We start from the raw sequence: 25,181 nt of genomic DNA on the forward strand, positions 1-25,181 counted from the left end.
AAGCGAGATGAGTGCCGCAACCCCAGAATCGGCCACGACTGGACCTAATGGTCAGGGGTCCCTTTACCTTTACCTATAACATTAAATTTTACCTCAAGATAATGGAACCTGCAAGTACAACAAATTAAGTGTTTGATAGCCTGCTAGATACCAGGGATAGCCTTCACGGTATCTTCCAGCTACTGTACTACAGTCCCCATAATGCAGGACAGCATCTGGAAGACAATGGCCTAACCAACATTTAAAACACATGGCTCGAAAGTGTGTTTGGAATGGCAGCCTTAATTTCCGGATTCCATTCTTACAGTTAGCTGCTCATACACTTAACCTGATTAGCAATCTCTTGTGGGCAAATAGTCTGCTAGCAGCTTCACCATTAAAATTGCCTTGTAAGTACTTGCAGAACTAAAAGGCTTGAAAACTATATTTTGTGCTGGTAGGCTTTTGAAGTTATCTGCCAAGCTGCTATTTATCCACTTGAGACAGCCCTTCGAACATCTCTCTCTTTGTATTCTGTCCCCATTTAGTAATGCACAGTGATTTAATGTTGCATCATTCTGTAGTTTCATTTACTTACTCATTTCTTATAGCCGGAAGGACAAGCATTGCCTGGTTTATTATGGAGGAGGATTCTTCTTGTCCTTCAACAGTGACCTCTACTGGTTGACTATAGGGAAATATATTCACAGACTTAAAAAGCCTAGTTAGTTGGTGTTTCTTATATCCTTTCCCCAGATAACTAAAGCTGCTGTCTGTATTATGGTTTCTCAAGAGGGAATTGCTTTGGGAGCAAGTTGTTATGTCTGAGTTTCATGCGCACCTTGCAGAACCTCCAAACAATATATCTAAAACACTGTTTCAGACATCGATCTTGAATCCAGTAGAAAACAGGATCAGGTCTGTAGCAGACAGATGGAGATAGCAGAGGGGAGGGCAGAAAGGCACACGGCCAGGTACTGAGTTATTTGGATGAGTTGGCATATTTTTGTAGCATAAGAACTTAAACCATCTGGTTCTAGTGGTGCCTACTTCAGTTCCCAGATGTTTTCAGTGTATGTACTATAGATGAAACTGTTGAATAAGGTTGCAATTGTGACTCCATTACTCTGGGAGTAAGCCACATTTAATGCAGCAGGACTTACTTCTGCATAGGCATTGTGAAGATTGTATTGTAAATTAGTTTACTGCCAACATTCAATGTAATTCTGTAAGTTTATCTAGAAAGACTTCCATTGTATAAAGTAATTCTCTGTCTGTCTCTCATATTAAGCATGCACAGGACTGCAGCCTTAAATTATACTAGTTATGCAGACACACCTTCAAAGCATAGCAAGGTTAGATACTTTCCCAAGCATAGGGGAGGAAAATATTGATCCTTATCCTCTTGGACTCCTAAAATAATTTTTGTTCCCTTTTGTGAAACTATGGTATTTAGATATTATTTTGGGAATCATAAGTTAATGGCTACAATTAGGGATTAGTAATAATTTTCTTTCCCTGCCCACCACAATTTTTGTTTTTACTTAATAGGTAACAAAGCTCAAATTTCCAAAACTGGACATTATAAAGACAGAGTAGTAACAGCATGAAGAATGCCTGCAATGTTTTGAACAGTATTTTTGTTTTAGTAAATGTAATAATTTATTGGAGGCAGTGGAAGACAGGAGTGCCTGGCGTGCTCTGGTCCATGGGGTCACGAAGAGTCGGACACGACTAAACGACTAAACAACAACAACAAATAATTTATTTAGGTAGCACTGCGTGTTTGATGTAATGAAATAAGCCTTAGGTATCACTCAGAACCGGTGTAACAAAAAGCAAAATTTATTTATTTATTTTATGGCTATTAAAATTAAAAGTGGTCATACTATGTAAACTTCACATTTGGTAACAGTAAAATTATGGCATCTGAAAATGGCTTCCTTCTGCTTCTGTCTTTTGGAAGGGAAAAACCTACCATCCAACAAAAAAATTCCACACTTGTAAAGAAAAAAATGATACTGCTAAAATGTCTTTCTCTCCCCACCCCCACCCCCACCCCACTATAGGGCATTCTGGAGGGTGTGTTGTTATGCAACGACAGAAGGGACCTCTTGGTGTTTGGGAAGTGAAAAACTGTACAAGCTTCAAGGCTATGTCACTGTGTAAGCAAAAAGCTAAATACCAAAGAGAAAATGACCCTAATGAAGAATCACATTTTGAGAAGACTTTTAATTCTTGCATGTTTGGATGGGAATCGGACCACAATCTGCTCAGCTGTTATAAGGTGAAAAGGGGGACACATTTCTCACTGAAAACTCAAATGAAATGAACTTAGGAATCCATGATGGGGTAATAAATAGTATAATATATGCCAGACACAAAGTTCAAGTGGCCCTATTTAGTATGGACAGTTCTGGTTTTCCTGGGAAACCAACATCCCCACATTGTTCCTATTTTTTACTTCTGAGGTGCCTTATTAAACTGCTGTAAGTTTGAAATGGACAAGTTGCCATTCTCCAGGAACAAACTACCCCTCCAGGGCTTCAGTTGGGAAGGATGCAACTTGTCTCATGTGCATTTAAATACATGGGTATAAATGCTAAAGCACCAGGCAGTGGAGAACCTGCCATTACACGTGCTGCAGAAGCTGAGATATGTATTTGAAGTTTGATAGAATATTGCCAGGCAGTTTGTGTTTTTTAATATTGTATCTTTTACCAAAAAGAACAAATAACACCTAAGCTTTTAAACAATACTATTGCAGAGTGGGTAAATGAATACAACATGCAGCAAGCAAAGTAGACCCTTTAGCCACATATAATAGCTGGGGCAAGCTCAGGCAGTGACACTTGACAGGAGATTTTATACACACATCTCTTTTTTCAGTTGTGAAATGTTGGAAAGCATGGAGTGATATTTGTAGATAACAAAAGGATAGAAATTTATTTATTCTAGAACAGGCTTGTAGGTTTTTTTAGTATATGTTGTATACAGTGGTACCTCGGGATGCGAACGGGGTCTGTTCTGGAGCTCCATTCGCATCCCGAACAGAACAGCACGTGCGCGGGTCGCGTTTTGTCGCTTCCGCACATGCGCGTGACGTCATTTTTACCATCTGCGCATGCGCGAGCGGTGAAACCCGGAAGTAACGCGCTCAGTTACTTCCTGGTCGCCGCAGAGCACAACCCAAAAGCGCTCAACCTGAAGCGTATTTATCCCGAGGTATGACTGTATTCTCTTCCCTCCATAGTATTTTGACAATGTGCAAATTAAACTATTTGGGGGGGGGGGGTATTTGTTTTATTGCACAGGTATTTCACAGTGAAAAAGTACTGATGAAAAGGGCTTGGGATGAAGCCGAAGCATTGTGTCAAGATTTTGGAGCACATCTTGCTAGTTTTACACATGCCTTTGAAGAGGATTTCTTGAGCAAACTTTTGAACACCATGTTTCATGTGTAAGTCTTCCGTTGACTATCAAAGAGACTTCTGCAGAAGAGAGGGGAAATCAGATGAGTGTTTGTTCCTTCGATTTCTTTTCAGATACAGATCTTTTGAACTTGGAATTTAATCTAAGAATAAACTAGAATATTTCTGCTGTAATCATACAGTGTGTGTAAGTTGTAGAAAATAACGTTTACCCGGAAGACTTTACCTTCTGCATTTTGTGGTCTTTTGGCCACACTGAGTAAGGATGACACCACATGCATCTGAGAAAATGGACTTCAGCCCACAAATAATGCCAAGAAAAGCTGATTGGGTGTAATATGTAGAGCAAAGATGGGAAGACCTTTGGCCCTCCAGATAGATGTTACTGAACTACAACTCCTATCAGTCTCAGCTAGCATGGCCTAAGGCTGATGGAAACTGTAGTCCAACAACATTTGGAGGGCCAAAATTTCCCACTCCTGATTTATAGTAAAAATATCAGGAAGCACTGCCTTTCTTTACTCACAAGCTCCTCTAATAAAAATTGCAACTTCTTTTCCTTAAAACCAATTAAGGCTTCTCTATGTACTTGTAGCATGCTGTTTGCTTCCTGTTTTCAAAAGGTCAGGAATTGGGTCACCCTTTCAGAAAACTCAGGAGTGAATCAAACAATTCAGTCAATTTTCCTCAGCTCTGTTCACACATCCTATTCTGATGTGTGCAAAGGTACAATAGTGGCTAACAGTGTTCATCTGTCTTCTGGGGTTTGTTTCTTTTTTAATCATAGTGATGAAGAAAGACAGTTCTGGATTGGACTCAACAAAAGGAACCCATTAGCCGGAGGATCCTGGGAATGGTCTGATGGAACGCCTGTAAATATTTTTCCCCTCATTACATTGAAATGGGCTTTAAATAGTAGAAAACAAATGAGACTGTTTCCAGTGGTGGCTTTGCTGTATGAAAAAGCATTCCTGTTCATGCAAGGCAGGGAAACCAATTTTCATTAACCCATCCTACCAATTCAACCTCTAAAAAACCCTGTTCTAAAGGTTCTAGTATCCAATGGAACAGAATCGGAGAAAAGCTATAGAAGGTAGGTGGGGTCAGTGAAAATTGGATGGCCTGAGTTGCATGAGAGGAAAAGTTTTCCACTAAGTCAAAATTACCATTAGATACAACTTGTTTTTCCTGCACACCTGCCTGCTTCACCAATTGATAAACTTTCTGACCATTCAAAACAAGATTCAGTTTGTGGCCTGGGTCACACATCACAGTAAGTCAAGCCACAGTTTACATGGTCCATACAAATTTGCTGATTCCCAGAGAGGAGCTCACACTCACTTTGCCCCTCCCTGGTCCTTTTAGCTCAGAATGGCAGCTAAGAAAAGGTTTAGCTTACTGTGTCATGCAAACATGAGATTGTGATTAAGTTGCCTCCTCACCACAAACTGTAATGCTAACTGCCATGCCCTGCTGAGCTTAAAGGATTGGCAGAAAGCAAAGCAACTGTTCTCTTCCAGGGGAGCCAGCGTGTTCATGCATTTGAACTTAGTGTTGCACGCAAATGCAGCCTATATCTTTTAGTACACTTTAAATATTGACAAGCCCTTACCTTGATATATCATATCTCAAGGAAAGAGATTTTAAATAATGTAATCAAAGGGAAATTAAAATGGCAGAGTCAGAATTAAAGTGATAGCGGGAAACTATCGTAGGGCCACTAAGATGACTGGACTACTATAAAATAATAAACATAAGGGTCATGGTGTATCATTGGGGACATAAATGCTTCAGCATCTTGGGTACATACCTGCCCCTCTGGTTTGTTTGGTTTAAAGAGAGAGAGAGATTTGGTATTTGGTTGAGATGGCTGCCTTTTGATAGGGTTTGTATTTTGTTTGGGGAATGAGGATGTTTTTTCCTGTTTTGGGGGTTGTTTCTGAGCATCTTCAGTACCCCTCCCAATTTTTCTTCTTTTAAAGGGATATTTTGTTATACCACAACCGTTTCCCACGTGTCCAAATGTTTCCTGGGCCCAAAAAAGTTGTGGACCCCTTGCTCTATATACCAACAATGAATTACAAACCACCCAGCTTTTGTTGCTGTTCATATTTAGGGATCACAGAGGTGGGAAACTCATCTCTACCTGCTTGCTGCTTCCATGTAGTTTAAAGATAGTGCTATTATACACACACATACTCATATTATCTGACACAATCCATGTGTCTGTGGCCAAGTGTACAGTGCACTTTGAGAAGTGTCCATTAGGGTGACCATAAACAAATACGTTCCACACATAAAAACAGAAGGAGCATAACCTGTCCAAAAGTCTTTTCCTTACTAATTGTATTCATCTTTGTCTGTGTATCATAACTCAGTTTAATGCACTGTTCTGTGGCAGGTTGCATCTGCTTTTTTAGAAAACAATTACATTGAAGATAATGTGAGGAGCTGTGCTGCGTATACAGTTAATGGAACAGTCTTGCCGCTACACTGCAGTTCTGAGCGTGAATGGATATGCAAAATACCGAAAGGTAAAAAGCCTAGCTTAATAATTATATTTCACTATATGTGGCTATGACTATTTTATAAAGAAGAGGGGTGATGGCTCAGTATAGAGGGCATACCTTGCAAGCGGAATACATTTGAGCTGCTCCCCTGGCTTCCCAGTTTCATGCACTATGGGCGGCAAGTCAGTGGGGATCCAATCCAGAGTGTGACACCAGGAGCGCAGGTGAACAGACCTGCCTCGCCAGTTCCTACCGGCAGAAGGACCTGGGTTCAGTCCCCAGAATCTCTAGATACAAAAGGGTGAGGTAGCAAGGTATAAGAAAAGACATGCCTGAGATCCTGGAAAGACATTGCTTGTCAGAGTATAGAATACTGGGCTAGATGAGCTAAGGGATGCAGGTAGCGCTGAGCCTCTTGGGCTTGCCGATCTGAAGGTCAGCAGTTCGAATCCGTGTGATGGGGTGAGCTCTTGTTGGTCCCAGCTTCTGCCATCCTAGCAGTTTGAAAGCAGGCCAGTGTGAGTAGATAAATAGGTACTGCTGCAGCAGGAAAGTAAACGGCGTTTCTGTGCGCTCTGGCTCACGGTGTTCCGTTGCGCCAGAAGCGGTTTAGTCCTGCTGGCGACATGACCCAGAAAGCTGTCTGTGGACAAACGCCGGCTCCCTCGGCCTGAAAAGCGAGATGAGCACCGCAATCCCATAACCATCTTCGACTGGATTTAACCATCCAGGAGTCCTTTACCTTTTTCCCTTTACCTTAATCTTGTCCTAAGGCAGGATGCATCCTCACTCATAGCACCAGCAGAACATAATCGCAGTTACCAGGATTTGAAGATTACAAGGCAGTATATTTAGCTTGCTTGTATTGTTCATTAGTTTGGAAGTTTTCTTTGTTGATGAGAATTTGCTAATGAAATCCTAGCAAAAGATACTTAAGAAAGGGAGGGTTATAGTTAAATAATTTCTGTGAAAGCCCATTGCATGAGTGGCACAAATTGTTCATTGTTTCTGTTACAGGTGTGAAACCAAGGATTCCGCAGTGGTATATACATGGTATGAGGTGGGGAGGGGAGGGTTTGTTTGTTTGTTTTATTTCACAAATGCTGCAACAGTATCATTTTATGAAATACTGTATACATATTAATGAACATAATTTTAAAAAGGTTTCTCTGTGTTTCCTTAAAGACATGAATAAAATCAGTCAGTTGTATTAACTTAAATTTTACTCGGATTACCAAAATGTCTTCAAAAAACAAAACAAAAACAAGTCTTGTATGTAATCTGAAAATGTACTTGCAACAGCATCTCCCAAATTAAACAGTTTTAGCAACATCTTACCACTAGGGGAGCATCTTTATCCAAACATGCTGCAAGTTCTGATCTAGAAGGATTTTGCTCCTTTTGTGGAACATCAGCTCCACAGCAATAAAACTGAATTAACTATAAAATTACCTCACGTACATATTCAAATAGATAATATTTAACTTGATTTTTTAGAGCCATCGTGGTTTTATTATCAAGGAGCAGAATACCTTTTTTATGACAGCGCCTCAGACTGGTCCACTTTTCAGTTTGTTTGTGGCTGGCTCCACGGTAATATAGCAACAATACATTCTTCCAACGAACAGGAATTTATCCACAGCAGAATAAAAAAGGTAACATAACCAGTTATTTTTCTACATTTTCAGAGAACAGAATTTATCCCTGCCTCCTCCGTCTTACAAAAAAACAACAACCTGGGGATTAGACACTTTAAAATATTTGAAAGACATTTATAGTTCAACTCTTATAGTAGCCATCTCTACATAATCGTGACAAATGTAAATATATAGTGACTCCAAATTGGTGAAATGCAGTTTCTTTTCTCTTCAGAGACTGAGGCAAGTTAATGGTGTAGGTGCTCTCTGAAAAATTCAGCTGTAATGCTGTTGTTGTGTATCTTCTCTTGACAAATGGCTGGTAGGTGGTGTGGCTGGGCTGTATCAAATGGGTAGACTGAGAAGCCTAACTTGGCCCACAGGCCAAAGGTTCTTACTACCGCTATGTAAAGGTAAAAGGTAAAGGTAAAAGGTAAAGGGTCCCTGGATGGTTAAGTCCAGCCAGAAGCGACTGTGAGGTGGTGCTGTTGTTATTGTTGTTTAGTCGTTTAGTCGTGTCCAACTCTTCATGACCCCATGGACCAGAGCACACCAGGCACTCCTGTCTTCCACTGCTTCCCGCAGCTTGGTCAAAGTCATGTTCGTAGCTTCAAGAACACTGTCCAACCATCTCGTCCTCTGTCGTCCCCTTCTTCTTGTGCCCTCAATCTTTCCCAACATCAGGGTCTTTTCCAAGGAGTCTTCTCTTCTCATGAGGTGGCCAAAGTATTGGAGCCTCAACTTCAGGATCTGCCCTTCCAGTGAGCACTCAGGGCTGATTTCCTGAAGAATGGATAGGTTTGATCTTCTTGCAGTCCATGGGACTCTCAAGAGTCTCCTCCAGCACCATAATTCAAAAGCATAAATTCTTCAGCGATCAGCCTTCTTTATGGTCCAGCTCTTACTTCCATACATCACTACTGGGAAAACCATAGCTTTAACTATACGGACCTTTGTTGGCAAGGTGATGTCTCTGCTTTTTAATATGCTGTCTAGGTTTGTCATTGCTTTTCTCCCAAGAAGCAGGTGTCTTTTAATTTTGTGACTGTTGTCACCATCTGCAGTGATTATGGAGCCCAAGAAAGTAAAATCTCTCACTGCCTCCATTTCTTCCCCTTCTATTTGCCAGGAGGTGATGGGACCAGTGGCCATGATATTAGTTTTTTTGATGATAAGCTTCAGGCCATATTTGCGCTCTCCTCTTTCACCCTCATTAAAAGATTCTTTAATTCCTCCTCACTTTCTGCCATCAAGGTTGTGTCATCTGCATATCTGAGGTTGTTGATATTTCTTCCGGCAATCTTAATTCCAGCTTGGGATTCATCCAGCCCAGCCTTTTGCATGATGAATTCTGCATATAAGTTAAATAAACAGGGAGACAATATACAGCCATGTCGTACTCTTTTCCCAATTTTGAACCAATCAGTTGTTCCATATCCAGTTCTAACACAGAGATTTCTGAGGAGACAGATGAGGTGATCAGGCACTCCCATTTCTTTAAGAATTTGCCATAGTTTGCTGTGGTTGACACAGTCAAAGGCTTTTGCATAGTCAATGAAGCAGAAGTAGATGTTTTTCTGGAACTCTAGCTTTCTCCATAATCCAGCACATGTTTGCAATTTGGTCTCTGGTTCCTCTGCCCCATCGAAATCCAGCTTGCACTTCTGGGAGTTCTCGGTCCACATACTGCTTAAGCCTGCCTTGTAGAATTTTAAGCATAACCTTGCTAGCATGTGAAATGAGTGCAGTTGTGCAGTAGTTGGAGCTGATACATGATTTCTGCCGTTCATTTTAATGTTTCCCATATTTTCATTTTAATGGACTGGTATAACATAAATAACGCAAGACGGAGTTGGATAAATCTGTATACCAGCAAGCAAGAAATTCATCTAATATTTGTTTGTTTTTTAAATTGTTTTAAATTATTATTTTTTACAGGTATCAAAAATGAATAATGATTGGTGGATTGCATTACATTCAGAAATAGCTACTGAAGGATTTCGGTAAGACTGAATTATTATGTCCAATCTTACAAACTATGCTTAGATTTCACACCAAGGGAGAGAGATCTGGACTTCAAGACATTTCCCTTACAATAATATCTTCTGGATTATAAATATAAGTGTAATGCGGTTTTTTCGTATGACTTCTTGAGGGAGGTGGGAAGGAAACCTACCCCCCACAAAAAAAGCCTAAACAAATTATTTCTGTCTTCTTATAGTTGGCTTCTGGTGAAAGGATTCTTTTTCTGTCATCTGTTCTATTTTGAATTTACAGAACTCCTGTTTTAGATTAGATCTTTGTTACAGATTCGGGGGGGGGGGTATTGGTACTGTAGAATATGCTGGTAATCTATTATCTTCAAGTGTTGCAGCTTCTTTGACTGTTATAGAGTTGGATTCTTCTGGTCCCATCCCTTATTTTTACACTTGTATTGAATAATCATTCAGTCATGGATTTTTTTTAAAAAAATGATATATTTAATTACATCTTAATCCACTAATTGATAAGCAAATCAATGAATTCAAAATCATTGTTCTAGAAAATGCATTATATTTTCCAGTCATTTCTCCCCTTTCTTCAGTGGAATTCCAGGGTCGTTTCCCATCCAGTACTAGCAAGATGCAGATATGCTTAGCTTCTCAAGATTGATTCAACTTGCCTTCAGACTGCCCATGCCCTAGGTTTAGAATAAAGGGTTTTTTGACAGTCATTTGCAGTGAAAGAACTAAATACTTAAAATGTCTACACAGATGGGCAGACGGCTCACCATTATTATACCAAAACTGGGAAGGAGGTGAAGAAAGACCTATGAATGTGGAAGGAGACAAATGTGGTTTTATTTCTTCCCAAACAGGTACAGTATATATTTATAGTGGCTCACTGCTATAAAATTCTGGCTCCGCCTACATTTCATGTTCAATCTGCCTTCTTTAACTTTCCTCATGCTGGCAGAATCCCACCACTCCAAATGGCTAGCTTACATTTAGAGCAAAATCAGAACCTGTGGCCTATCACTTGAGTCGCTGCTTATACTCCCACAGTTGGAAGCACTCCGGACAATCAAGTGCAGAATCCTAGAGATTGAATTCCAAACCCTTTGCAGTGCAGCCAAAAAAACCTGTTCCCCATTGAGGTTGGGAATTCCACCCTCATTTGGCCAAGACACTCCATATTTATACCAGCTTTACGATCCCCAACTATGCAGAGCTCTTTCCCTCGCAAGATTTAACGTCTTACCATCTGCAGTTTTGCAAGGTAGATTCTCGAAAATCCCATACGCTGAAAGATACTGCCCTTGTGGCACAAAACAGGTTGAATCCATCACACATTTTATTTTATTTATTTTATTGCCCATTTTATACAAAAATATATGACAAGTATTTGACCTCCTTATTGAAGGAGGCGATTTATCGCACAGACTCTCCCAGGGTGTCTTATCTGCTTAACAATTGTAGTAATGACATTGTGGAGAATGTGGCAAGATTTTCGAGTGACGCTATGAAATTACATCACCATAGGTCCTAAGAGTCATTTTTGTACATCATGATGTCTGGACAGTTTTATCCTAAAGTATCTCCTACTATGTTTCGTTAACTGTGTTGTGTTCTGATCCATGTATACGATGCACTTTACCCTATGTCAATAAAGGAGATGGATTGATTGTATTTTGTGTATTTCTAATATTTAATGAAACTTTTCTTTGACGTAGCTTTCATTCTGTTCCAAAATATCTGTTCCTGTTAAAGCTGGTGACGATAATTTGAACAACGTATTGCTGTTTCTCATGTCCCAGGCATAGGGGTCGTTATGCCCCATGCTTGGCCTTTAAATGTTGACAGCATGACTTAAGTTTTGGGCTTCTAGTCATTAGTGAGTCATTGAAATGAGATTGCACTGAAGGAGATTTGCTCATGGAAGCAGGCTTCTGTATGCATATCAACTATTTGTTCAATAATGCATAAATTAGGTGCATATGCAAATTCTGATGTTGTGTATTACTTTATACTAGGTGTGAATTCTCATCTACGTTTTAGTGCAACCAGTCATGTGCAACTACACATGACTTAAGCTGGGTTGGGAGTTCAAGGCTAAGCTACTGAACAACATACAAAACCAAACTGAGTCATATGTGATTAGAGAAAAAAGAACTAAGGTGTTCTTCCTCTTTTATACAACACACATTTCAAAGTAACTTGCAAAGAAAAATGGGGTGTGTATTATCTTTTGATCACTGGTATCCCAAAACAAATCCTAAAACACATTATTTTGAAGCAAGTCTCGTTGAAAACACTAGGACTTGCCTCCTGTTTCCTGCAAATGAAATATTTAGGAAGCTATTTCTGTTACATAACTTATTGCAGGGGAATAGGAATACAGTCTAATTTAGGTTGGATCCAGCCCAATATATTCTCAGATAACAGAGTAGATATTTATATCATTTCTGCCAGGTTTTTCCTGCATGATAAATTATGCATATGCATTTCATAACAAAATATATATATATATAAATCTGTTTTTCTGGCCAGAGCTGTTGAGGATATGTTTCTGGCCACAGGTGCTGTGTTTGTCATCCAGACTGCAAATCCTCGAGGAGCCATATGCTTTTGTTTTGTTTCTCCCTTTTCTCTTTGTATACCTGTTCTTTTAATCTTTTCCTGTATGGAATCAGTTGCTCTGCAGCCCAATTTAAGTGAGCAAGCAAGCAAAACATTGGCATTTTGCTAACAGATGAAACACCCTATTAGCAAAAGTTACTTAGCACGGTACTTATGTGAATAATAGTAAGTGCTGCCACAGTGCCTCTTTCTGTGCTCAATAGGACTTATCCACACTTGCTCTTGTATCACTTCGTTCCCCTGGTGGAAGCTGCTCTTTACTGCTCATTCAGAACAAACAGCAATTTGGGTTTTCCCTGGATTGCCATTTGTTCCTATCTGTTTGTTCCTTTCCCTTGGAAAGGAGTGGGGCAAGGAGAAAACCACTCGGACCCATGCTGTCTAGGCATGGTTCAAGCAGAAGTGTGAATGAGCCCTCAGGCTCAAGAAAATGCACATAGGATCACAGCCTTAAGAGTACAACCCAAATGACATGATCCAAGTGCTTCCTTCTGCCATGGCCACCAAATTGCCCTTCTACAGTTTTACCTATGGCATTACACTATTGCTACAATAAATCACTATTTCTACAATAGAAAGTTTACAGTCTAATCTTGGGGAGCTCAGGAAACATCCCCACAAACCACATGGCAGCTTCTATCATCCCAGCAATGATTGTTGTAGGTCCACACTATACCTTGAAAAAGAACCACAAGCCCTAATATTGGAGAAAGTTTTGAGCACTGTGAAATGGCCTTTTCCAGTTTTTGCTCCCACATTATTGAGCTTAGAGCAAAGTTGCTTCATTTGTGAAAATCATGTCTTCACACATGGAGATGTTACATTTTTTGTCCTTGTAATGCAAGAAAGAGGATTATGGAACAAAGTCAAACCTGTTGTTTTTCTTACACTGAGTTTTCAACAAAAACAGAAGTACATAAGTATTATTCATGTGTTTTTAGTGTTGCATCAGCAGCTGTTTACGGCAATATAGTTTGATTAAATAAGTTGGGATTAAATAAGTGTTCTTCTGGAAGGGACATAAGTCTCAATAACCATTGCCCATAAATCATAACGTATAAAACAAATTTATAGCCAGTGTTTTTATATCTGTATTTACATAGTAAGTTTAGTATTAATAAGTATTCTGATTTTATTTTTTTTATCTTAGGGTTGTGGGGATTTGCAAGCTGTACCAATTCTCTACCTTGTATCTGCAAACGTAAAAAGATATGGACTATTGAGAGAGAAATACCCAAAGAGCAGCCTAATCAAGGAGTCTGCCCCAAAGGATGGCTTTATTTTGCATTCAAGGTACTTTCTTGCTTTGTTTGAACCAACAAAAACCAAAGCACATTAACATACACTTTTAAAAATAAATGCGCATTTGGATGCTGCTAGTGTTTAAGAGGAAAGTTTTTCATATATAATTTGTTCCCATTGATTTATAGCAGAATTCACCAACTTGTCAGCCGCAGAAGCATACGTGCTTTGCCTGATACCCACAAGTTCTCCCTCCCCTTCCCCATTGAAATTAGGCTTGAAATAAGCATTCTTTTGCAGCCAAAAGAAGTACATTTTCTACAGTTTGTCCCTAAAGATTGGTGACTACTGATTTAATGGGAAATCTGACGATTTCGTCAGATGGAAGACAAATGTTGAGAGCACATGAAACAACTGGGAGGCCTTGATATCATACGTTACAGCTATAGCTAATAATGACCACCTTCCTGAAGGTGGCAGGCACCCCTGTCAACATAGTAGTGCGAAACTAACTAGTTAATTCAGTAGAAGCTGGAAATTGGATTTACGCTGTGCCTGTGAATCTGGGCAGCCTCCATAGCAAAAATACATACATTTCCAAAATGGAAGGGTGCTGTAAACCCAGCTGCAGAATCACTGTTAAACTCAGGTTCTGCTTATGGGCTTCCCATAGAACATCTGACTGGCCATTGTGAGGACAGAATGCTAGACTAGACTAGATTGGCCTTTGGCCTGATCCAGAAAGGCTGTTCTTATGTGCCCTTGGTGAGTTACCTCAGGTAGAACCATGGAAAACCAGCAGCTCATACCTGGAGCAACCATTCAGGCTGCAACTTTGCACTTGGTTGGGGTTTTTTGGCTGAGATTTCTCCTGCCTCTAACACTTCCTCCCAGCACCCAAAAGTAATAGTGGGAATTTCCACACAGACACACACTTTAATTCTCCTTTGTCTTGACCTAATCTTCACACAGTCACCGTCAGCAGTTTCCCTTGGCAAGCTGCCTCGCTAGCCAATGTTGCTCATCACTTCACTTTTTTCCCCTGTCAAATTTCTCTCCCTTGTGGCTTTCTGTTTCCAAGTACACTTAATTCTTCCTTATTCGTCTATTTTCCTAATCTGGGGTTTCTTTTGTATTTCGTCCCCCACCTTTAACATGCTCAAGAGTATGTACTTGTTTTCAGAAGTGGCCAGCATTGTGGGGCTCCTGCCAGTGTGCCTGCTTAGCCCTAAATCTTGCCCCATCCTGGTAAGTGGAACAGCACATTTGCGCGCGTGCGCACACACACACACACACCTACGTCAGCCACTCCTGTTCATTTTCCTTTCTTCAACTTACAGTACTTCTTCATTCTTTCCAAACTTCCTCTTGTCTAGGCCATGCAACTCAAATCCTATATGAGTTATTCAGGGCCAAAACACATGTGATCTGTCTTTGTCTTTAATGGTGCAAGTTTTCTTTTGGGGGTGGGGGTTAATGGACAGTTTATTAGGGTTCCCCCGCTTTTCCAATAGCGTAGTTTGGTCTTTCCTCCCCACCCTCCATTTGACTCCTTAATCTCTTCAGTCACTGTGTTCTGGGCAGTGAATTAAATAAAGATCAAAATCAATACGCAACAACCTTTTGTTGCATTATCAGTGAAGCAGATGGCAGATTGGTGAGGCTGCTGTTTCTACACTAAGCCTCCCACTTTTTGTGGCAAGATGTGAGCTACTTGGTGAAGAGCTGCAGAAAGTCACTTGAAAGAATGGGTTTTTATGTTGTTTGCAAAACAAGATTTTCTCATGAGCTGCTAATTGTAAAAAAAAAAAAATCCTGCATCCAACCATCCATGCCTGGTGTGACTCAGGATTTCCAGTGATGATGAATTTTTCGTTTGGCTGCCAGAGAAGCATTTGTCTGTGGGCAAAATGCCCAGGCGTTGAAAGCGTGCTGGTGTCCAGTAGGCTCGATGCAGGGTTTTTGTTGTGGTTGTTGTTGAATTAGTCTCAGTCTAATATTGCAGGTGGCTGCCTTAACGCTGCACAAAGCTTTTTGTCCATTGTGCTGTTGCTAGGCAAATCTCCAGTTATGTGTTCCAGTTTTGTCTGGTTGAGTTCACGACTGGGCTTAGTGCATTACATACTAAGGAACAGAAGCATTTGTTAAGTTTTCTGCAGAGTGCCAAGGAACGTGCCATGAGTAATAGGTCTGGTGTATCCCTGCACTTAGTGCGTCTGATCCAAATCTTCCCCTTCTACTGTGTTGTGGAAATTGCCAAGTTCCTACCAAGGGCAGAGGGGACCTTAAATGCCTTCTGGAATGCAGCCAAGGTTTAAAATGTGCTGTTCTGTGTTGGGAGTTGTGTGATCCCTCTTTCTACCCACTATTTCCACAGCACTGAGTTGTTGGCTATTATTATGTATGGGTTGCCCTAGAGAGTAAGGTCTAGGTAGGTCAAAATATACCCTTCCCCTCCATTAACAGTTACTGCTCCATTTAAATAACTTTCCTTTTTTGAGCAGTGCTTTCTGGTGCAGATTCCAAAAGACCCAGGCCTCCTGAAGAGCTGGAATTCTGCACAAGCTTTCTGCAGTCACTATGATGGATCGCTTGCTTCAATTGAAAATGAAGTTGAACAAGGTATAATAGTGAACCATTTCATAATGGCACTATAAAGATTTTTTGTTTGTTTGTTTTATGTTTGTTTTATGTTTGTTTTATGTTGGCCTAACCAACAGATAACCTGTGCACCTTAAATAAAACCACAAGTGAGTTGTAACAGTTTCAGTAGCTATTCTTAAGTATTGGTACTGAGAGGATCCAAATGCGATTCCTTCAACACTAAAAATAATATGACCTGAGTGAGTTTTCTGTGCTATATTCAAATATTTGTTGTTTTCTACTATGGCTGCAAAATACAACTGCACATCGTTTAGTTACCACTACAGATCTTCTCTTCCAGCTGTTCTTTGAAGTCTGTAGTTAAAAGAGGATAAATGTATTTTCCGGGGGGGAGGGGGGAGTAATGATGTCAAAAAAGATGTATATTCTCATTTCATACGTTGGAAGTCATTCCATTCTGGGAAAGGTCCCATCTCTTGGGAAAACAAAGCAGGACTAAAACTGTTTTCTGGCATTTGGGACGGACACACACACACACACACACACTTGATGTCTATTTGTCTTCCTGCCTCAAACAGCAAAACAAGATTTCTGCTGAGCTCTTTAAGAACTGCAAAAATCAAAATGCAATGTCAAAACAATATCAGAACGACAATCTGCAGACACCCAACGGCTTCAGCACTTCCTCCCTTTAAGCCAGATAGGAAGGGAAGGTTTGGGAGTATGTGGCTTAGGGTAGTGCCTGAAAATGTACTTACCTAACACTGCACAGACTGGCAGACGCTTCACTCTCCCTACCTGGGATCAGCCAGGGGCCAAGAGAATAAATATGTCATTAAGAAATAGATTTACGTAGCTCTCAGAAGTGTTTTAGAGGAAAGCATACCAGCCTCTTCTGATTTGATTGAAATCTGTCCCATATATTCTCCAAAGACCGTCTGACTTCCCTAAAAACATGTCCTGTAGCTAAAGTTATCCTGTCCATGGGTTCTGATGACTTGCTGTCACCTCTCATACTAAAAGAAGTGAAACAGGCCACTGCATAGATTTTGTATGGCCTTGTGCACTTCATCCATGTGGGCAAATGGGCTGTCCTCCATCTCAGACATCTTCAGATGCCTAAAACATGGCCTTAAGAGGATGTCGCTTGTTGCTGCCCTCATAACCTCCTCCAGAATTAAAGGTTGATTACTTGAGGATCAAGGATTCCTGCCTTACGCAGGAAATGGCCTTAGACCTGCCTTCTGTTCACAGGAGGTGGGTTCTAATCTGATATTGAAAAGAGCAAAAATAACACCAGGTAAAAAAGTCCCATTTCAAAACACTGATAACTAACCAGTGCCAGTGCTTGCTAGGGTAAGGTGCCAGATCTAAACACTATAACTATCACCCAGTCTTGTATTGTGTTTGCATTGGTAAAGTATTCTACTGCATTCAGCCTTTGCAAATAAACTTGGAAATTGACAGTACGAAGGAGACAGAGGTACAGAGAGCTATAAAGGGAGGTTACTTGAAAGTAAGCCTGAGTTACTCCCATGTAACTGTGCCTGGCGTGACAACCTTTTTGCCATTTCACACTTTCTCTGGGAGGAAAAAGGAGAAGAAGCTGCTGTTGTCTGTGTCTGTCGCATATTGGGCCCTCATTTCTTGTTCTATTGTTTTGACTGCATTTATAGTTCTGGCTTCCACCAGAGCAGATGAACTTTTTGGAAAGATAGTGGAACAACTGAGGCCTAGACTGCGGTGAAGAATGCTGTAGCTACTTCTTCATTTTCCTTCCAAATAAAGCTTCAAGTGGGTGGTCACAATTGTGGAAACAGTTACCTGGAATTAAGGCTCAATTGATTCACCAGGACTTATTTTTGAGTGAATAGGCATAGATCAAGCTGTGTTAGCCTCTGTTGTAGCACGCACAAGAGGCAAAATACACCACAGAGTAGGTGGGGAAAGAAAACAGCATTACATCAGGTCATTCCCCACTGGCTTAATCAGTAGTTTTTTCACTTCCATGTGACTTCAGCCTCTGTAAAGTGCCACTGAGTAGAGACTAACTTAATTGTTTTGCTTCTGTTCTTAATGGGTTAAAAAAAGTCTGTCATCTTCAATTGCTTGATTTATACCTACAGGTGATTCATTTCTAACTGTGATTTCCTTGTCTAGCTTTCATAACAATGAATCTGTTTGGGCATAAATCAAATATCTGGATTGGTCTGCAGAGTACTGATTACGAAAGATGGGCCAATGGGAAAGAGGTGGAATATTCCAACTGGTATCCAGCAGAAGCAGTTCAGGCAAGTGTTAAAAGTAGCTTTGTGTGGAGTTTTCGTTTGTGTGTTTTTTGACATTGCCTTTTTCCTCCTTTTCAGTCCTTTCTAATAAACATTGTCATAATGATGATGATGATGATGATGATAATCATTTATTACTTATACCCTGCCCATCTGGCTGGGTTTCCCCAGTCAATCTGGGAGGCTCCCAACAGAATATTAAAAGCACAATAGAACATCAAACATTTAAAACTTCCATAAACAGGGCTGCCTTCAGATGTCTTTTAAAGATAGGATAGCTGCTTATTTCCTTGACATCTGAAGGGAGGGCGTTCCACAGTCTTCCAGTTCTGTGCTATCAATATTCTTGCCGCTATCATAGCATACATAAATAGTGTCCTTTTCTCTTTCGGCAGACCTTGTCCTAAAATACCCAACAGGAAGGCTTCTGGCTGCTTAACAAATGTTATTTTAAACATTTTTTAAAATTCATTATATATCATTTCCCAATATACCTTAATACTTTTACAATCCCACCACATATGGTAAAAGGTCCCTTCAACCTCTTTATACCTCCAACACTCCCCCTCTGTTCATTTTTATATATTTTGGCCAATTTCACCAGTGATACATACCATCTATACATCATCTTCATATAATTTTCTTTTAACAATATATAGTCTGTAAACTTCAAATTTACTTTCCAAAGTTTTATCCAATCTTCGAATTGTATATTGTGGCCTATATCTTGATCATAACTAATTTTACTTCCTCAGCTTTCGTTTCCCATTCCAAGAGGATACTGTACATCTTTTTTAGTAATTTTGAGTTCTCCTCTATTGCTTCCTTTTGGAATTTAGAAACCGTGTATAGAAAGCCTTTCTTATTGTCCTCTTTGAAAATATCTTTTAGCTGCCTATGATGCAACCAACTTTGCAAAAGTTTGTTGGTCAAACTTTTTATTTTTTAAGTACTGAGAAATCTATTGCTCTTTCATAAAAGGTTCAGGGTCTTTTCATTACTGTATACTGAGTAATCTTCTCTATTTTTTCTGATGATCATTTTGTTAATATGTCACATGTGTGTGTGTGTGTGTGTGTGTGTGTCCGTATGTATGTGTGTGTGTGTGTATTGTTCTCACAGTGATTTCCATCATAACATATTGTTTACAGAATCACCATGATCACAGTACTGAAATCCAAGAAAAAGCTCCGCTATGTGCTTCCATATTAAATAAACCTAGCTTCAGTTTAATGGGAAAATGGCACCTAGAAAACTGTGGAAAAAGTAATGGGTTTATCTGCCAAAAGGCTCAAGGTAACAAAATATTTTTTTCCTACTTACCCACCCCTAAAAAGGCACTTATATATGTCTACTCCAAATTAAGTCTTACTGAATTTACAGGGGTTACTCCCAGATAAGTAGATAAAGGATTGAAAAACTATTGTGTATGTTGAATGAGTATATGCACATCTGTTGAGCGAGGGTGTGTTTGTGTTTGTGGAGGGGGGCAGGTCCTGAGCACACACCCATTGCTTCACATGTGGCCCTCAGAGGCAAAAAAAAAAAAAGTAACATAAATCATGTAACATTTCTTTTTGTAAGCATGTATGTTCCGTTCCTTTTCTGTGTGAGAAAATTTCCAAGACATATTAGCACTTCAGGAGGTATAATAGTCATAGTATGGGATTTAGCTTACTATTTAACATTATTTTGCTCCAACAGTGTTCCTGGCATTGTGCAGAACACAGAATGCATTTTCCCTCCCATCAGTGCTTACTGCTACAATTAGTAATTGGATTTTAGAAGGATGAGAAGCGGGAAGAGAATGGGCCAGCACCCTCCCCATTCTGCAATGTATAAACTGCTAGTTGGTGCTGCTCTTTCCACACATCTCTCTTGGCTCTGTTGACTCCTGGAGTGGAGCTACTTTTCAGGGGGTGCAGTTTTTGGCATGGGACTGATCTTTATCTCAGTGGCGGAGCTTCATGCTCTGGCACCGGGGGCGGGGGTGGAGAGCAGGCGGGGTCAGGGCTGGCACACATCCCGGGGGCGTGGCACGCTGCCCGTAGGGGCGTGGCACGCATCGGTTAAGAGCGGTAGTCTCGTAATCTGGGGAACCGGGTTCGCGTCTCTGCTCCTCCACATGCAGCTGCTGGGTGACCTTGGGCCAGTCACACTTCTTTGAAGCCTCTCAGCCCCACTCACCTCACAGAGTGTTTGTTGTGGGGGAGGAAGGGAAAGGAGAATGTTAGCCGCTTTGAGACTCCATAAAGGGAGTGAAAGGCAGGATATCAAATCCAAACTCTTCTTCTTCTTCTTCTTCTGGGAGCATGGTGTGCCGCCCATAGGGGCGTGGCGCCCCGTGCAGGAGGTGGGCAGCCGCGATGGCACCCCGCCAGGATCACGCTGCCAGGGGTGGTGTGCGCCCCCCATGCCTCTTCCTCCGCCAGTGCTTTATCTTACAATCAAGAGAGAATGTACAGGGTTTGGTTTTAAACAAATGGCATAGTGGGGTTTTAAAGGTCTGCCAAAAAACAGAACCTCTTCTTTTTCCTTTCTGTGCCTTTTTCCTCCCAGTTCTGTCAATCCCCAGTGAGTTATCTTAAAGAAAATACAAGCAAATGATATTTTAAGATACCATATGAGTCATAAATTGCTCTGAGTTAATTTTAGTAAGCAATTTAAGAAATAGTAGACACAACAGTATTATGAGACAAAAATGGCCTATGATCATCCAGCTGCAATGGCACATTTGTATCTCTGCTCTCTTCTTTGGAAATGAAACATGAAATGTTTTCTCTCTAGTGAATGTTTGGGCATGTTACAGTCCTACTGGCTAAGATTAGTGGTTGAGCTTTTCACTCTTCCCATTTCCCAAGACTGCTTCAAGCTTCATCATATGATTTTATTTTATTTTTTACTAGTAGCAGATGTCACCCTAGACCAAAGGAGAACTCTTGTCCTTACAGTGGTACCTTGGTTTTCGAACATAATCCATTCCAGAAGACTGTTCGAGTTCCAAAACATTTGAAAACCGAAAACTCAATACGGAAGCTGCATGGCATGTTTGACTTGCAAGGCGTGTTCGAAAACCAAAGCATTTGCTTCCAAATTTACGGCGTTCGAAAACCAAAACATTCGTCAACGGAGACATTCGAAAACCGAGGTACCACTGTATTTGGATACTAGTAGTAGCACCCCATAAGCAAGAGTGATTCATAATGTTCCATTCAACTACTGGTAAGTCCTGCTCAGAATCTATTTCCATTGGATAGGATTCAACATGGTGGGGCTTATGCACATGGGAATGCAGTCTACACATGCAGTGGGACCTTACCCCCTTCTCCTTCCTACCACGCTCCCCCCACACCTGTTCTGGGGGTTCCTCCAACCTTCCAGAGCAAATTTAGGGGGCAAAGAGGGAAGAGAGGGGAAATCCCATTGTGTGTACAGACCCCAATCTGTGCATGCAACAACTTAGTTGAAACTGCTTGGAGAATTGTCATATTCACTCTCTTTGTTATGGTAATGTACTTTAAAATTCAGCATAAACTTAAATTCTCAAAGTACTTACAGCTTGAACTGTGATGTGCTAGTATGGGGCTTATGCCTTTTAATTATGCTTACAAGGATCTGTCCTTCCAGTGAGCACTCAGTGCTAGGGTCAGTGAAAAGGCACAACTGGTTCCTTTATGCTACTATTCAGTTCTGGTCCAAGTCTGTGCAGTGATTGGTGCTTTCAAGGTTTTCAAATACTGAGCCAACGAAAAATGTGATTTTATTATTTACTCCTCCATTGGCTGAATTTTAAACAAGTTCTGGTAATAGTATTATGTACCATAATATCCTCTAATATCTATTTTGTTTGGGGTTTTTCCTTGCTGCTTTTAATAGACTAATTTAGTTGTTACTTTCACACATGGCTATATCCTGTTTGAAAATGTAAATTTCTTAATAGCATACATTAAACTGAAAAGGTTTTCTACGGCGTTCCAGGTAACTCTTGATCTTTCATTTTATTCTTGTCACAGATATGTCTAGAAATGTCATACACTCTTCCGTGATGTACCCAGTACCAAATACTTTAGAGTATGCAAACAAGACATATACATTAATCCGTGGGAATATGACTTGGTACATGGCTTTAAAAACCTGCAAGGAAAATGGGGCTGAATTGGTCAGCATTTCAGACCACTATCACCAAGCCTTCCTCACTGTAATTGTAAATCGACTGGGCTTTGCCCATTGGATTGGATTATTCACTTCAGATGTAGGTATTTAAAATATTTGCTCATTTGTTGTGATTTAGCAAGTATGTTCAAATTTACCCTTTCAGTAGCTGAACATGTTAAGTGAGTTTGTAAATAAAACAATGTGTGTCTTTATTACCATTTGCCTCTATAAGTACCTTTTTAAAAAATACTGGGGGGAGAGGCTGCAGTTCAGTGGTAGAACACCTGCATTGCATGAGGATCCAAGGGTCAGTCCTCGGACTGAGAGTCAGTGTGGTGTAGTGGTTAAGAGCGGTAGATTCGTAATCTGGGGAACCGGGTTTGATTCCCCGCTCCTCCACATGCAGCTGCTGGGTGACCTTGGACTAGTCCCACTTCTCTGAAGTCTCTCAGCCCCACTCACCTCACAGAGTGTTTGTTGTCGGAGAGGAAGGGAAAGGAGAATGTTAGCCGCTTTGAGACTCCTTCGGGTAGTGGTAAAGCGGGATATCAAATCCAAACTCTTCTTCTTCTTCCATCCCTGGCATCTCTAGTTGGGACTGGGAGAGACGTCTGTCTGAGAGAGGATGGGCTGCAATTTTGCGAGAAAGAGTTAAAAAATAAAAATCAGTTTGTGAACTGCCAGAGGTAATCAAACATTTCTTTTGTCAGAATGGCCTTAATTTTGAATGGTCAGATGGTACCAAGCCTCTGCATACATTCTGGAGAGATGAGGAATCACAGACCTCTGGAAGCTGTGTCTACATTGATATTGATGGACGCTGGAGGAGCACTGACTGTGAGAGACTTCTGAATGGGGCAGTTTGCCATATTCCACCCCGTAAGCTGGTTCTCTCTCACGTTAAACACTGAAACCGTCTCAGCAAAGAGCCCATTCTGGCCTCTGAGCTTCATCTTAAGGAAGTTAAAATGAGGAAAGGGCCTTTTTAAAAAATGTTCCATGTTGAGATGTATTTCGCCTGTGCTGTAAATAGTCAGACTTTGTAATAACATGTCTGCCTAAGGAAAGAAGACAGCTTTCCCCAAATATGACGAGAAGTGCAACCAGTTTGCTCAGTTGAGCTGGTTCTTTGTGATGGGGATGATTCGGCTGCCTGGGGCTAAGCTGATAAAAAAATAAGAGAGTACAGTGAAGGAGCAGAAAATATTATGTCATGAGCCCACACCATGCTTCATGGTTCTTGGGGGAAGTTTCTTAAAAAAAAGCAAAGGATTACTTAAAAACAGAGTGTTGCCCCATTTCCTTCAAAGTTTTTGGTAATGTACATTCCCCCAGGCACAAGGTACACAAGTACTCTTCTGCAGACATAGGACTGGTGCTAATGTAATATATTTATCTCAATAGGCAAATGCAGAATTTGTTAGATCTCTGGAGAGCAAATTCTGCCTTTCTGTTGTGGCTAAACTATTCCTTCTGTCACAGAGGAGAAGCCAGCTGAATCTAAGGGACTGTGTGATGAAAAACCTGTCCCTTGGATAAAATTTGAAAGGAGCTGCTACAGCTTTTCCACAGTTTTAGAGAACTCAGACTTTGATGAAGCATTTGAATTCTGCAAAAAGCAAGGTAATCTGTTGGTGGAAAAATTGGCAGAGGATTTATGGCCTTGCATCGCCTAATCGTCAGTGTTCTTTTCAAAGTTTCAGAGAAGTTATTTCAAAGACTATTGATCTGTTTTGATGTTGTTCAGCATAGCCGATGCAGTCCAGAAAAAGCTAGATAAATCTCTGGTACTGCCAAAGCAGTGAGTCCATGGCCACTTCACACATTACTGTATGTTATTAATTCATTGTACTCTAAATATTTGAAAAATAAAAATTAACTAGGCAATTTACATGCAACACCACATTGGGCACCATACCAGCAAATTTATGGGGTTTTGCAGTGTCTCAGCACTCTTTTTTGAGGTGGGAGGGAGCCACCCACAGCATCATGTTTGAGTTGAATGCATCCAAAATTCTGCACCCCACCCCCTGCTTGTTACTGCAGATTTCCCCTTACTGGGGGGGAAATCTGGTTAGTATTGTTATGACTAGTATAGACACAAAAACTCCAAAAGCAGAACTATTCCATTTCTGGAGGTGATTTGTTTCTGAGATTTGGGGGGATAGTCTACTGCTATACCTCCCCAGTTCCAGTTTGGCCTAGCTGGGCACACCCGAACCATTGTATTTATGGAAACAGCTATGGAAAGGTTATTGGTGCTGCTTTGGAATGAGGAAGTATGTAATCTTGCTGTGCATGTAATTTTGTTTTTCTTCGTACCAGAGTACATCATCAGAAGGTCTAGCCTGGAATTTTTTTGCTAGGCTTTTTTGTTGGTGCGCAGGTCTCAAAGCTACTAAGGAGGGGGAAATTCCTGACAATTTCACATGCCTGCAAGAGAAAATTGCAATGAAACAGACCCGTGCAACTTTCTCTTTGGATTATTGTGCAGCATAGCTCATCTCTACTCTGTAAATATATATCTTGAATTAATATGACATTGTTTCTTGATCTAAGGATGCACCCATGATATTGAGTAATGATTCCGAGTATCATGGAAGGTAGCTGAGGATTTATTGGGGGGGGGGGTCTTTATGTACTGCCGTTCATATTTGAGTATTAATGCCCTTTCATTCAGTGACTTATCATGCCGGACTGACATTAAGATAGGCAA

At 40.6% G+C, this 25,181-nt stretch overlaps 1 protein-coding gene across 3 annotated transcripts in view; it reads left to right on the top strand.

The window, feature by feature from the left end:
* Positions 1–25,181, top strand: part of PLA2R1 (phospholipase A2 receptor 1) — a 57,789-nt gene that overhangs the window by 26,297 nt on the left and 6,311 nt on the right. For 2 of the 3 annotated variants that reach the window (XM_083405543.1, XM_083405545.1), the window contains exons 12-26: positions 2,049–2,266; positions 3,294–3,439; positions 4,198–4,282; positions 5,812–5,944; positions 6,938–6,973; positions 7,418–7,575; positions 9,496–9,560; positions 10,311–10,414; positions 13,327–13,469; positions 15,923–16,040; positions 18,183–18,313; positions 19,462–19,606; positions 22,324–22,562; positions 23,176–23,344; positions 23,948–24,088. In XM_083405543.1, the coding sequence (XP_083261669.1) occupies positions 2,049–2,266; positions 3,294–3,439; positions 4,198–4,282; positions 5,812–5,944; positions 6,938–6,973; positions 7,418–7,575; positions 9,496–9,560; positions 10,311–10,414; positions 13,327–13,469; positions 15,923–16,040; positions 18,183–18,313; positions 19,462–19,606; positions 22,324–22,562; positions 23,176–23,344; positions 23,948–24,088 (2,031 nt within the window). Of the gene's footprint in view, positions 1–2,048; positions 2,267–3,293; positions 3,440–4,197; positions 4,283–5,811; positions 5,945–6,937; positions 6,974–7,417; positions 7,576–9,495; positions 9,561–10,310; positions 10,415–13,326; positions 13,470–15,922; positions 16,041–18,182; positions 18,314–19,461; positions 19,607–22,323; positions 22,567–23,175; positions 23,345–23,947; positions 24,089–25,181 lie in introns of those variants that run through there. The other variant, XM_083405544.1, reaches the window with a different exon arrangement.

The sequence above is a fragment of the Podarcis tiliguerta genome (genome assembly GCF_965153285.1).
Source record: "Podarcis tiliguerta genome assembly, chromosome: 1".
Classification (NCBI taxonomy): Eukaryota; Metazoa; Chordata; class Lepidosauria; order Squamata; family Lacertidae; genus Podarcis; species Podarcis tiliguerta.